The sequence below is a fragment of the Acipenser ruthenus genome, chromosome 3 (assembly GCF_902713425.1).
Source record: "Acipenser ruthenus chromosome 3, fAciRut3.2 maternal haplotype, whole genome shotgun sequence".
In the NCBI taxonomy this organism is placed as follows: Eukaryota; Metazoa; Chordata; class Actinopteri; order Acipenseriformes; family Acipenseridae; genus Acipenser; species Acipenser ruthenus.
This window is the reverse complement of record NC_081191.1, coordinates 9245174-9260234: the sequence shown is the minus strand read 5'-3', so window position 1 is coordinate 9260234 and position 15061 is coordinate 9245174. Positions and strand designations below refer to the sequence as shown.

Genomic DNA, 15061 nt, shown 5'->3' with positions numbered 1-15061 from the left:
AGTATTTACACATGGCCTCTGCACATCCAATACACACTAAAAAGGGCAATCCCAAAGGGTCTAGGAATAAGAATACAAAGAATATGCTCAAAACAAAGTTACTATGTAAAACAAAGAAATGTATTAAAAACAAATCTTAAAAAAAGAGGATACAAAGAAAGAATTATAGAGATGGAGTTAAGAAAAGTGGATAAACTAAAAAGATACAATCTACTAGATTTTAAAAATAGAAATGAAAAGGTCAAGAGAGTCCCATTAGTAATGACTTACTCTAAACGTTTGCCTAATATTTCTAAGGGCCACCTTGACGGTAGGTGGAAACCAGAAGGTGACCATATTAGGGGGAGCGCGTAGTTGCAAGTACCCGGAACGACTCCATTGCAATCAGCTGCGGGATGGCCCTCTATTGGAGAAACCATGGCGATGGGTTGATTGCAGGGAGGCGTTTTGTGAGTACAAAGGGGAAGCATCTACATCAGTACAGCCCATTGCACTGAGAACGTAACGACCAGCCAGAGCGGTTTGTTTATTTTTGTTACGTGCTGTTTTCCTGTGTTTTGTGTTTTTCATAGAGGAGGAGTAAGGAGCCAGGGGCTGCAGCCACTGAGCCAGCCCAACTAACCGGAGCGCTATCCTCACCTCACAACACCAGCACCCCCCTGCAGATTGAAGGGCACACTTTCGTGCATGGGGCTGTGGATTGGGAATTATTGAATATTGTTTGTTTCTTTTGTTTTTGGTCTGCAAGCCAGCTGTGTTCCCCTCGATACCATTGCTGGTAAAGGGCTGGTTCTTTTTGTTTATATTTTAATAAACACAGACATTTATTGGGAAAGTACCGTTTGGACTGTTCATTTATTCACCACACCACTCGTACCTGTCATAAGGTGATATTTTAGTTCACAGTAAACATAAAAGAATAATTGACATAATAGGTTCTACAGATACTTAGACTAGTACATATAAAGTGTGTAAATACATGGACAAAAGTAAAAATATAATTAAACATAAGAACAACACATATCCACTAAAAACTAATGCCTACTGTAAAAATAGCAACGTTGTTTATGGAATAGCCTGTGAAAAATGTGATGAAATAAAATATGTTGGAGAGACTAGGACAACTTTATATAAAATAATTCAGAACCACCTTTCATTAATTAGAAAACAAAAAAAAATAATGAACCAATAGTACAGCACTTCACCAGTCAAAGACATGACATAAATGATATAAAGTTTGTAGTATTAGAACAGCTAAAATTAGACAATGCTACATATAGAAGATTAAAAGAAAGTAAATGGATAAATAGACTGAACACGATTAACTAATTAACTCCAATAAATATATAACATTTAAATAAATAAATAAACAAAATTCATTCAAAAGTTGTGCATGCTGATGCGCTGGGGAGGCCAAATTAAGGCTGATCCTCAGAGCCAGCATTGTATAATAATATAAATATATGTTTATATAAAATAATGTTAATTAGAATTAATACAGATTTAAATATAGAAGTAGAAATTATGTCACAATATACAGAACACCATTACATCATGTAAGAATAAATCATGGATTTGAATATAAATAATAACAAGTAGTTGTCATGCCGTAAAAAAACAAATACAAATACCTCCAATGTTTTGATTCAAACACATGCTCCCTTGAGAAAGATATGTACAACATATCGAAACATTGGGCAGCTGGCTCTTTGAGCTATATATATATATATATAAATATATATATATGCTATAAAAAAAACAGGTGATTTCAGCTGGATTATTAATATTATTAATTATTGTTGTTGTTAATGTATGTATGTATTTATAACAGACGCCCTTATCCAGGGTGACTTACAGTTCTTACAAAAAAACACATTACAAAAATCATATCAGTCCAGACACGGAGCAATAGGTTTGATAAGTGGGATCACGGCTAACATTGAGAAAGAAAAAAAAAACAGATGGTACTGTAACAAAACAAGAAAGTCAAAAATGTAAATGAATTAGAATAAGTAACATGTACTCATATTTGTGTGACAAAATTATGGAGACAGAAGTAGAGAGATCATAAACTCACTTCCCAGCAAACAGCATAGCATAGATACATCTGTTTGAATTTCGCAGAATCTGTGATGGCCTGTGGCAAGGTGGAGGAAAAGCCTTGTACACTAATAGAGGGGGCAGGGCAAAGCCCTGCTGTATTATGTATTTTGTATTTTGTTTTGTATTATGATGTATTTATTATGTATAAATATGATGACAAAAGCCGTGGGTTGTGTTATTTTGTGGCAGCCCGTGCAGAATGTGACCATCTCTGGACTGATTAATTGAGTGTTAATCCGGAAATGGTCACATGTAGAAAAGCCTGCAGCTCTCTGCGTTCAAGGTGGAGTTTTCAGGAAGTGGAGAAAGAGAGAGCGAGCAGAGAATCAAAGAGCAAAAACGACAGTAAAAATTTAGGATCAGTGAAGGCAACTGCACAGCCTGACCTTAGGTCTGTTTAGTTTTGTGTTCGAGATTTGTGTTTTGTTTATCTTTTTATTTCGCTCTGTGAGCAGTGTGTTTTTTGTTTTAAATATTTATTTTATTTTTGTGTTAATAAATACGGCGCTGCTGTGTGCAATTTTTATCCAGTACCTGTGTTTCAAGTCCTGTTTCTGGTCTGATGTCACCACCCTCAGCTGTCGTGTCACATGGCCCTTTAAATATTTCACTTATTAGCCATGCTAATGCCTGTGATAATGATAAACATTAGACACCAATGTATGCATGTGCGCAAATTTCATATGCTTAAGCACAAAATTACTTGAATTGCTCCGAAGGCCAAATTTGAAAGAAAATGGCTAAGTTTTGCAATAAGCGTGACAGGCTTGCAATGCGCAGAATGTTTCCATTACATGCATTTAGCTAAGTGCCATATCCTCAGCAACATTGGCAAAGGGCCGCAGTGCCCAAGGGATCAATCCATAAAATATCCCTGTAGTTGCATTCTCCAAAGGCTCCCTTTCCTTTTCATGCCACTCACCCGGTATTCTACACTCGGGTATAAGGACACAGCCGACTTTGTTTTTTAAAGTATTGTTATTTATTTCTCATTGATATCAGAAGCATACTTTGACACCCACGATCTGCATTCCATGCTATTGACTATGCCATACAGGTGTGGTAGGAGCAGGGTGCGTGGTGAGTGGGAGGGGGGGGGGAGGCAGTTGGAAGGGGCTTTCAGCAGGAGTATGAGTAAGGGATACACATGTGCAAGCTGCATTCATAGGCAGCGTTCTTGGCCAGCTCCATGCTGAGATTCCCGTCTTCAGGGCTTCCAAATAGAGTAGTGTTTTCAGCATTGTGGGTTTGTATTACAGTCCACACTTCTGTAAATATGTTTATGTATAGTGTAAGGAGCACGGGTCGGAGGTACTCAGAACACCGGCTGACAGGCGCGTTTCTGTAAAATAAAGAGTTTGATGCTACAGAGATATTTTGTCTGTCTCCTTCATGTTGACACTTATCCAGTTAGCAAGTCACTATGATATATTTTTTTATTTAAGTTATATGTTGAATAGCCTACACTATCCTGTGGTCCATTGTTTCATTTCTCCATTTAGTAGCTTATTTATATATTTCTGGGGGTGGCCATGCAACTTCGGGGGTGCCAATGATACTGATGTGTGTTGAGATTTGATTCTGCATTCCATGTGCAGGTTACATTTGAGGGTAGACTCATCTGAGGAATATTGGTATGTACTGTACACCTGTGATAGCTGTTTGGCAGGGTATTGTTAACCTTTGTCACCTATTGTTAACCTATGCATTCACGCATAACTCTTGTGCATTTATGCTATACTGGTATCGAATGAGCAGGTGGTTTTGCGAGGCACAAACACAAGCAAAAAACTGCTATTTTCCAACTTCGCACAACTGCTTTGTGCCGTGTTGGAAAATATCATTTTTTGTTCAAAAGCACACATTTTTGCGAGGCACAAATTTTGTGAGGAGATTGTGTGTTGCTATGAATATCGGGGCCATAATATATACCAGACCCTAATATTGATGTGATACAGTATTCTGAAATGTAATTGTATCAGATAGTTTGTATTAAATGGCTTGTGTCATATACTGTTTATTATTTTTATTTAAGTATATAGTATACAGTACTGTGAAACATCCAATCTTATTTTCACTCACTTAAGGTTGAGCAGCATTCCACAAAGGGCTTTGATATATTCTATATATCTTACCTATCACATCGAGAATCCAGCCAACAGTGCCATCGCCACCACAAGCCAGTACTCTAAAATCAGGAACATCTCGGAAAAAGTTTAACCTAAAAAAGAAACAGAAAAGGACTCATGATTAACTCTCCTCTGCAAGCTCCAGCAATAAGCAGTGCTTCAGGACAGGTGCTTGATACTGAAACTTTGGGATTTACTGTAAAAAGTTAAAGCAAGTTTCAGGGAATTGGATAGCATTCGGTTATCGGTTCATTTGGTCTTTAGGGGTATTTTCATGTTGTAGGCTAGCATTAAACGACTGAGAACCTCATATGCTATTGCTTAGACATGAAAATTAATTATTTCAGGCATATTCTCTTTACCAGGATGCCAATTGTATTCTGTAAAATAGTCTGCTTGCAGAGTAATTCAATCACAGCAAGCACTGTTCAACCAAAGTTCTTCCGTTCACCCACATTAATGGCCTTGTAACCTTATGAGCCTCTGGCAGCAGTTGAAAAGTGAATTATAAAATTATTCTCCATTGGGATTTCTAACCATCATAAGCTGGATGCAAAACAAGATGTAAACCAGTCTATTGTACATACAAAAGGAGCCTTTTGATGAATATTATATGAAAACCACTTAAAACCTATACACATCGATATAGCTATGTATCCAACTAGCCCATAATTAAGATTACTCAAATAGAAGAATGCTGAATATTGAATCATTAGTTACAAGGTTTAGTAGAACTAGAAGTACTCACAGGGTTGTCTAACAGGTTAGCAAAATGTACTTTTAATGCACCAAGAACTTACTAATAAGATAAGACATTTAATTTGTCTACATAAGTTTGCAGAGAGCACACTTGGATTCTCCCAAAATTCGTACACAGATGTATTGTATACTTCAATTAACAAATACTGACATTAACACGTGTGGATGACATGGATTTTAAATGATCAATCTTATCTTTATTTGGATAATCTTTTTATCCACAAAATCACCCCTTCTCCTGATCTAACCTGTCTATTAGTTCTATAGATGTAATGTTCTTGTACAGTATTTTAAAATCTCAAATCTATTTATTGAATCTGTAAAGTGTCAGTTGAATCTGTGTCTGTCCCATTAATAATAATTAAAAAAAACTGCTTGTCCTCTTTTGCATGTCAACTTCCCTCTAATTTCCCTGTACACCTTGATTTATAATGATTTAAGAACTATGTGGAAATGTCCACTCAGATCTCCCCACCATTCACTTTGTCATATACTTTAAAAGCAAATTGATTTTCCATTTTTTGTAATCAGATGAATTATGGTTACAGCATTCCCCTTTATGTAGCTAAATGTATAGTATATAGAGCAGGAAACCACATATGTTATTTAAAATAACTGGGGTGTAAGCATATACCTGACCTAAAGCTTTCCACACGTAAAAAGGTGTAATGTGGCAATAAAATAAATTATATACAAACTGGGACATGCTGTTGGATAAAAGGATAAAAAGATAAAGATAAAAGGGGAAAAATATACTTGCTTGAGACCTCCTGGACTAGATGAGCAAAACAAAGCAGAAAAGGTCAGAACAAAGTGAAGACACAAGGGAATCCTGTTTGTTCCTGGATTTATATGCAGTTCGTTAAGCAACCAAATGCCAAAATCGTTGGGTTTGAGTTCTTCTGGATTTTTTTTTTTCATTTAACAATTTATTTTGAATAAAAAATAGTGTTATTTTCCTGCTACTAAATATGCTATTCACTTTTCTTCTCAGAACTGCCAAGTTTCATTTAGTTGTGCTATTTACATTGAAGAACAATGCTGTGAACTATTTCTATGTAAAGGCATATTTTACTGTAAATCATATGCAGCATCAAAACTTTCTTTTATGAAAACTATGTAGCTGTTCTTGAACACTGCACATAACCTGACTTGTTGGTTTCTGGGTATGGTGGCCATTTTGAACTTGTGATATTTGTCCCATGCTTTTAAAACTGAAAATCTTATTGTTTTCTATTTTCCCATAGCTAGAACATATCCAGGTTTGTTATTCAATTAATCCAATCACAATTTGATTCTGAATCTATTACCAACCATGCTATATAAACTCTCTTTCATCCTTGATATAAGTCACAGTCAACTAAGGATATGGTCTGGTGAACACACAAACACATACTGTGATTCTTGAAATGTATTTTTGTTTACGACTGTAAGTTGCCCTGGACAAGGGCGTCTGCTAAGAAATAAATAATAATAATAATAATATTGTATACAGAGATGAGATACTGCACAGCAATGCTAATTACAGGACTTGATACTAATTATAAGATGTGGCAGAAAGGCAGTTAAAGGTTTGTCCAGCAGTACTTTGTAAACTGTTGTAAATGATGATAGTAGCATATTACAAACTGTACACTTACCCTGGCATAGGTCCATTGTTAGCAAGATTGTACACTTGACGAGGATTTAGAAGGTACTGAAATTTTCTCAATATCCTGAAAAAGAATGTTAATACAACACAAATTACTTTTTAATCCTCTACCCAGATATTTTACAATTAACTTTTCAGATGAACATGTCACCAGCATTGCATAATGTTGCAGCTCAAAGCTGATAGATTGCACAGATCACATATAGCAGGTACCTCTGTACTCTGCTAACTTGGGCTTGTGTGACAAATCTACTCAGAACCTGAAATCAGATCACTGTTTTCTAAGCTTGAGGCATGGCATGGACTGTATTAGAGCCACCATGTAGCCTGCAAAGAAATAGTAGTGAACCAGAGCTGTGCTCTCCTTGTTTTTTTTGCCATTACCTGAACCCGGAAAGACAGCTTGAGGCCTCCTTCTTTTGTGTTGTGTTACATTGTGGAAATATTACTAGATATATACTGTAACTGAAAGATGCGTTAATGAAATCCTTGCTCTAATGAAACATTAATAAAATAACTGGTTGTATAACAAAAGTAAACTATTAGAAATGCAGGAACTGCAGGGAGAACGTTACCGTCCATGCACAGATAGTGTTGCACACCAATTTCAAAAGTCTGGGTAGGTAAGGTCATCAGAAGAATGCCCTGAGGAGTAGTCATTACTAAGACTAATTCATTCTAATTTCTATTTCATTATAACAACTGGTCCTAGTCATATTTTGATCCCATAATGTTAATAAATGAAACTGGAGTAATAAAGGAGGGAAAATGAATGTTCCTAAGTAATAGCCCTATTAGTTCAATGAACAGAAACAGAGCTGAATTTACAGAAGAACAGAAGGATGACATCAACAGGGCACAGTCATCAGAGAGTGATGTTGCATATTACTGGACCAGGTCAGTCCTTCTGGATTATCAAATGCAATCACACACATGCTGCATCTCCGCTAAGGAGGAATGCCCACACACAATTCATAGCACCTGGGGCATTGTTTGAGTGGACGTGTGTCTTGTCCAGTGTTGAAGGTTTCTTTTTTTTTGTCATTTGGGCCATTGCAGCTCGTCTGTTGCTTGTCATTATACACTGCACACAAATCATACATTTTTGTCCTGACCTATACAATCAACATATGGATAAAACTGACATCAGCAAATATTAAAATGGAAGTTTACCTGTCACCCTGTTTTCCTCCACTTTTAGGGTTCACAAAAACCAGAAGGGGGTGTGTTCCTTCAACTGGAGTGATCTAAAGCAAGATCAAAGATGCCAGAAAATATAATCAATATCATGCACTGTGTATATAGTTAATAAATGGAGAAAAGTTAAATATAATATACCTATGCAATTATAGCAATCACTATTGCTGTTATACTGACATTATATATCACTACTGAGCAACATAGGCAAAGTTTCCTCCTGAAAGAAATACATTACAAAAAAAACAAAAAACTAGCAAGAACCACATAATACAGTTTGTTTATTGCCGATTTTATTCTGTTAACCCCCCCTCCCCGAAAAAAAGAGGCCACAGCATAACTTTACAGACATTTCAACAAATCATGATTATACTGTAGATATGTTTTTTATATATATATATATATATATATATATATATATATATATATATATATATATATATATATATATATATATATACCCTCAATTTAACTTTAGAAAAATGATATAGCAACACATTGGGCCAAGTTCTCAAGTTCATACTTTGGCTTTGATGCTCTGTATTCTTTTCTCAATTACATATGAACTACTTAGAGCAGAAATATTCTTAATTTGTGAAGATGTTTGTTCCCTTCCTGTGAGCCAAATGTGAATCAATGGTCCTCCCAATGACAGAGATAAAGCACCTAACTAACTTAGTCTGATGTCCCTGTGGACCCAGGTAAATTAATGAGCCTCATTCAAAGATTATGTATGATCTATTACTTCCTCTAATTATAAATAATAATCCTGATTATTATGCTGGTTAGCTAGAAAGAACTGAGATGAATGTTCTTAAATATGATTAATAGTCTTCTCTGAGCAGTGTGGATCTGTTCTACCAGAGTGGAATTAGCAGGTCTTGCTGAAGTTGATTTCTTTATTAGTGAAATTGTTTTTTTTTTATCTAGTTATATATAGTTTTTAAAAATGGTCTGTTTTAGTAATGCCAACATTATTTAAACATTAACACAGAAGTGTTTTGAAATGATTTAATCAACATAGAGTGAATGAGCAGGTAAATATGAAGCATACTGTGTACATTTTTATATTGTTCTGAAGGTAAAACATTACCTAGTCAAAATGGGAGATAACTCCATTAGACACTGCTCTTTCTCTTGATTAGCATTAAATGCTGCAGGTCGAAAACCAAAGACTTACAAGGCCCAAACACCCTTGTGATTTGAGCTAAATATCCTTATATGTTTTACTGGTTAATCTTGACGAATAACAAACCTGAAGTCCTTTACCGTCCACAGTGACGGAATTGGCTCGTTGCATCTTTGCTCTCCCCCCAGACTGTTTTGTGTGAAGGGGACTGCTGTCTTTTTTTAAAGTAGATTGTCTCTCCTTGAGAAAATATAGACCTCATATTATTGTATTAAACAGTTTTGCCATTCAATGTAAAACAGCATACCAGTACTATTGTCAAGAGGTAAAAATGTACAGAAAAACAGATTCCTAATAAAAATAAATAAATAAACAGCAGTTTCTAACGATTCCTACAGAAACTTTTAGCGATATATTTAAGGTATTTAAAGCATAAAACAAAAACAAATATCACTGGTATCAGATTTTCCAGCTAAAAAGTTATTCAATTAAATTAACAACAAAATCCATTAAAATAAATAAATAAATAACTAAATAAAAACACCTGAAACTTACTAAAGTCTACTTATTGAGAGTGTAAAAATTATAACTGAGGTTTGATTTCTATCTTATCAAAGACTAAATCATGTTTTTGTTACTGTAAACTGGGAATGGTAAAGTAAGTAATTTCATTTACTTTTCATAACTTACCAGTACTACTGGGCAGATAGTGGTTGGCGGCAGAATGTGGTCTTTCAGAGGTCCACAATCACATTCAGGCTTCACATGCGAAGCACACTTGTTATGAAGCTACAGTAAACACAGTAACAATGTTTCAACAGCTTGTAGAGGTTTTGTTTGTTTGTTTGTTTGTTTGTTTGTTTTTTTCCAGAAACATATTTAAAATATAAAACACAATTTTAACATGGTCCTAAGTTTTGCAATGATCCTCAAATGATGAAAAGAGGTATCTGTAACAGAGCTACAGTGGGCCTCAATACACAGCTCAGGCAGCAAAATGGAACAGAATGGAATAGAACTATACTGAGAGCCCACCAACGGCACCAGTCTTACCTCAGTCGGTATACATGACGTTTGCATGCGCTTTATGTGAATTTGACTACTGGTTGTGCCGTCCGGCTGCAGCAGGATGTGGGGAAGGATACATTCTCTAGTGGAGAGGTTAGCGGTTGCCATCATGTCATGGCAGACAATTCAGAATTGTTATTTGTAGGCACAAGTCATCAGGGAGTCTGAATACTTTTGATGGACAGCCTGGGAAAACTAAGCTTGAGTGTCACACAGGCATCACACTGGGTTTCTGTTATTCACACTGTTCTATATAAAAGCACATTATAAATGAAGAAAATGCATGAGGAAGGAAAAAAAATGATTGCAAATGTCAAATTGACTGACAATTGTGTTGCGTTGTTTGGCTAGGTACATGCGCCAAAAGGCATGGGATGCTAGTAAATTATTCCATTACAACATTTTGTCCCCATGAATCTACATGGTCATGGTCTGAAATATAAAATCACTTCAGTAAAAAATCTACATAAAACTTTGACCAGCATCTAAACATTTCATCAAAAGCATAAAAAGGTATGCATTCATATGGTGGATAACAAATAGTTAAAAACGTAGATGAATATAATGATTAAAAACAGAAGCTAGAAAGAAATACTTGATATTTCAATGTTTACTGATATATTCTTTGAACCAAAAATTAAAATCTAACAGGAGCTGATTTAGCTGATATCAAAGCCTAACAGAGCTAATTTAACAACATGGTAATCTGTCGCGTTCCTCATGCTAATTCTCAGCCCCAGCAGCGAGGCTACTTGTACAATAATTAATGCACACCAGGCCACATAACATTAAATAAATGTATCCCAATAAGTGCTTGAAATGCAGTGATAATTAGCAGCACTGCTTCTCTGTGACATGCATGCTTGTCTATGAAAAATTGCTTAATCTTCTTATTAATCTCTGAGGTCTCTTGTCAAATCGCACTCGTCTTTATGAAGAACAGGAAAATAAATTAAAGATTTTTTTTTTTTGTTTGAAGTTAAATCATAGAAAACGTATTTTTTTTATAGTGGTTTGTATTAATATGGTTTGGAAGGTTGTTCACATGAATTTAGAATGAATGTGTCATTATTTTATATTAATTTAATGTAAAGCAAGGAAAGAAGTCATTTTATCTTTGCTGTACAATAAGCGATGTTGCACAATTTGTTTTCAAAGCATTTGGCTCCTGAAATCCAAACTCCTAACAAACAAAGAACTAACATTATACAAAAATAAAGCTTCTTCAGTAGCAGAATAAAACATGTTTTACTGGTCAAGATATATAGTAAATATGGACTGGAGAGGGGGACCATAGTGGAAAGTTATTGACCTGAGGGAAGACTATTGTTACCGACAGGGGGCTATAATGCCCAAAGCCGCAGCCTGAGCGCATTGCACCCTGGAGGTAACAATAGTCTTCCTGAGGGGCATTTAATTTTCCACTATCAGCTGAGTCTGCAGTACATATTTAAAATATATCAGTCAAGAAAATAAGTGAGGCAAGGTTGGATAGTAAATATGACTATGCTAGTATTATATATTGTGTTTAAATATAGCTGATACAGCATAAGTAAATAAATAACATAAATAAATAACAGAACATGTTTTTGAAGTTCATATCGCATAGTTATCAAAGTGACTGTCATATTTGTTTACATCGTTGAGTTGAATTAGTTTGAATTCCAGAAAGTCAGAAAACAGTGACAGTGATGTTTTAATCACCATTTTAGTCTTTGGAGCATCTTTCTTTTGTAGTATGTTTTGTAATTAATTTCACAGAATCGCTTTTCAGCAGTTTTTTCACATTCAGCCATTTTCTCTTGTTGTGAGGAGTGGAGATGAAGAGCGTTCCTTTGAAAAGGGGCGGGACTGACAGTGATGTCAACCAATCACATGTCAGAGGGAGACTATGCCCAGTGGTGTAAGGATGTTAGGGCAATAGTTCAATCTATTTTTGCGCCTATGATGAGGTTTATATAGTTGTAGTCAAAAGTTTACATATCCCAGACAAATCATTATGGGAAAAATCTTTTGGAGCAAAAGTTTTGCTTTTGTGGATGAGGGAAAAAAGTTACAAGAAATATGTCTAAAAAATGTCTAAAATTATTTATTTCATAATGTTTTTTTTTTTTTTTTTTGCAAAACTCAAAAAATGCTAAGTCAAAAGTATTCATACCCTGACAAGGAAAATTAAATGAATATCTTGTTGAGGCACCTTTAGCAATAATAACCTCTTTTAAACGATTAGGATATTTGTCAATAAAATTTTGGCATGATTCCTTAGTGATTTTTGACCATTCTTCAAAGCATAATTGTTCCAGTTCATTCCGAGGACTTCAACTCATACCAAAGATTCTCAATCGGATTTAGATCTGGACTTTGACTAGGCCATTCCAGAATCTTGATTTTATTCTTCTTTAACCATTCTGAAGTAGATTTTGATGTGTGCTTTGGATCATTGTCGTGTTGGAGCATCCACTTGCACTTTAAACCACATTTTGTAGTGGAGGGTTTCATATGATTGGCGAATATCTTTCGGTATGCTACGGAATGCATTTTACCATGTATTGGAACTAAATTTAGAGGAAAAACAGCCTCATATAAGGACATTACCACCTCCATGCTTGACAGTAGGTATGGTGTTCTTTTCTTTGTACGCCTCACTAGACTTTCTCCAAACAGATAGCCAAATAGCTCGATTTTTGTTTCATCACTCCACAAAACCTTTAACCAGAGCTCATATCCATCATTCAAATGCTGTTTTGCAAACTTTAAGAGATTGTCATTGTGATGTTTTCCTAAGAGTGGCTTTTTTCTTGGCCTGCAACCATTGAGACCTTCACCATGCAATACTCGATCTATGGTTGAAATAGAAACCCCAGTCCCACTTGCAGCCAATTCACTTTTGAATATCTTTGGCAGTCAATCTCGGATTGTTATTAACCTTCCTCACAATTCTTCTACTTGTTCTTGGTGAAAGAACCTTCTTTATTCCAGACCGAGGGAGCGCTGTGACTGTACCATGAGTCTTGTACTTCTTGATAATAGAAACAATAGTTGAAATTGGGATACTCAAATGTTTGGAAAGCTTGTATCTTTCTCCAGCTTTATGACAATAAATTATTTTCTGCCTAAGGTCTTCAGTAGTTCTTTATGTTTTCCCACATTGACTTAATGGTAATGACAGCAATCATCCTATGTCTAGCCCTTTTATACTCTCTAAGAATGTTCACCAACAATCCAGCATTTTCTAGTTTGTGTGGGAGAAGTTAGACAACAAGCAGTGGAAGGGCTGAAGAGCATAGACAGCAGTGCTTTACTGGGCAAACTAAAACTCTGGTGCTTTCAGTTTGGTCTACTGCCGAGGCTGTTGTGGCCACTGACTGTGTACAAGGTTTCAATGACAACAGTAGAGAAGCTAGAAGCTTTAATCAGTTCATACGTCAGGAAATGGTTGGGAGTACCACGCTGCCTCAGCAGTGTGGGACTTTATGGTAAGAATACTGCAGCTACCAGTCTCCATTCTAACTGAGGAGTTTAAGTGCACCAACGTCCAACTGGAAATTACATTAGCAGAGTCACGCGACAAATGCGTAAGGGAGGCAGCACCTGTGTTGAAAACTGGAAGAAAGTGGGCGGCAAAGAAAGCCGTGGAAGATGCAAAGGCTGCTCTTCGAATCTGTGATATAATGGGGTAAGTTCAGGGTGAAAGAGGGGGTCTTGGTCTCAGGCAGCCCCAGCTCAACGGAGGAAGCTGGTAGTCAACGAGGTGCAAAAGCAGGACAGGATGAGGTGCATAAAGGCCGTTTCCCAGGCCAAGCAGGGAGAATGGATGAGATGGGAGAGTGTGGAACAACGCAAGATCGGCTGGCAAGACCTATGGACAATAGAACAGGGCAGGATCAGTTTCCTCATCAGGTCAAAATATGATATTCTCCCATCACCACAGAACCTAAACCTCTGGGTAGGAGAGGATCCCACATGTCCTTTGTGTTCATCACCTGCAACATTAAGGCACATTTTGACAGGATGTAAGGTGGGTCTTAGCCAAGGACGGTTTACTTGGCGCCATGACCAGGTGCTGCTGTGTTTGGCCTTAGCATTGGAAGACAAGCGTAACATGACCAATATCAAAACATTACACACAAAAGACAACGTTTCTCTACCCAGGAGAGCAACCGCCAAGAAAAGGTGTTAAAACCAAGCCTTGCCCAGGACAACTAGAAGCTGCTAGAGACTGGAAAATGCTGGCAGATGTTGGTCAACGGCTTATTTTTCCACCTGAAATTGCCACCACTAACCTTCGACAAGATATTGTCTTGTGGTCTGGATCAGCACGCCTTGTTCACCTGGTAGAGTTAACAGTGCCATGGGAGGATGCTGTGGATGAGGCTTATGAGAGGAAGAAACTTCGGCACACTCAACTAGCCGCTGAAGTGGAACAGCGAGGATGGAGAATCCGGGTTTACCCAGTGGAGGTGGGTTGTCGAGGATTTGTAGCACACTCTACAACCCGGTTTCTCAGAGACGTCAGATTCAGTGGCCAAGAGTTGCGTCGCACAGTGAAGAACTTATCTGAAGCAGCAAAGAGGAGCAGCAGCTGGCTGTGGTTGAGAGGGAAAGATTCTGGTTGGGGATCTCAAGCACAATAGAAAGAAAGAAACGCTGATGTACGGGTAAGTAAGCTGGGTTGAGTTGAGTGGGGGACAGAGGGGGGTGATGCCGGGATGCCAGAATCACTGTCGAGCCCTCTTGAGGTGTCGTGGGCTAGTCGACGAAACACCGAGGATGGAAGGTGCCCACTTGAAGACCCCAGAGATGTACCCTACTTAGCTCAATCCAAACGGTTGTCATGCTGATGCGCTGGGGAGGCCGCACTGTGGTTGATCCCCGGAGCCAGCATTGCAGCTGTTGTGTGTGCTGATGTGCTAGGGAGGCAAGTAAGCTGATCCCTAGAGCCAGCATTAAACTTCAGCTATCAACACCAGACAGAAGGATATCTACATCATCATATGGAAGGAAACGCAAATGGATGGAGACACA

General features: G+C 37.1%; 1 protein-coding gene across 1 annotated transcript in view; it reads right to left on the bottom strand.

Moving 5' to 3' along the window:
* dgkb (diacylglycerol kinase, beta) overlaps positions 1 to 15061 on the bottom strand; it is a 177957-nt gene that overhangs the window by 97381 nt on the left and 65515 nt on the right. The window contains exons 13-17 of the mRNA XM_034058527.3: positions 9659 to 9757; positions 9095 to 9208; positions 7816 to 7889; positions 6632 to 6706; positions 4239 to 4324 (exon numbers count right to left, since the gene is read on the bottom strand). Of these exons, the coding sequence (XP_033914418.3) occupies positions 4239 to 4324; positions 6632 to 6706; positions 7816 to 7889; positions 9095 to 9208; positions 9659 to 9757 (448 nt within the window). The remainder of the gene's footprint in view (positions 1 to 4238; positions 4325 to 6631; positions 6707 to 7815; positions 7890 to 9094; positions 9209 to 9658; positions 9758 to 15061) is intronic.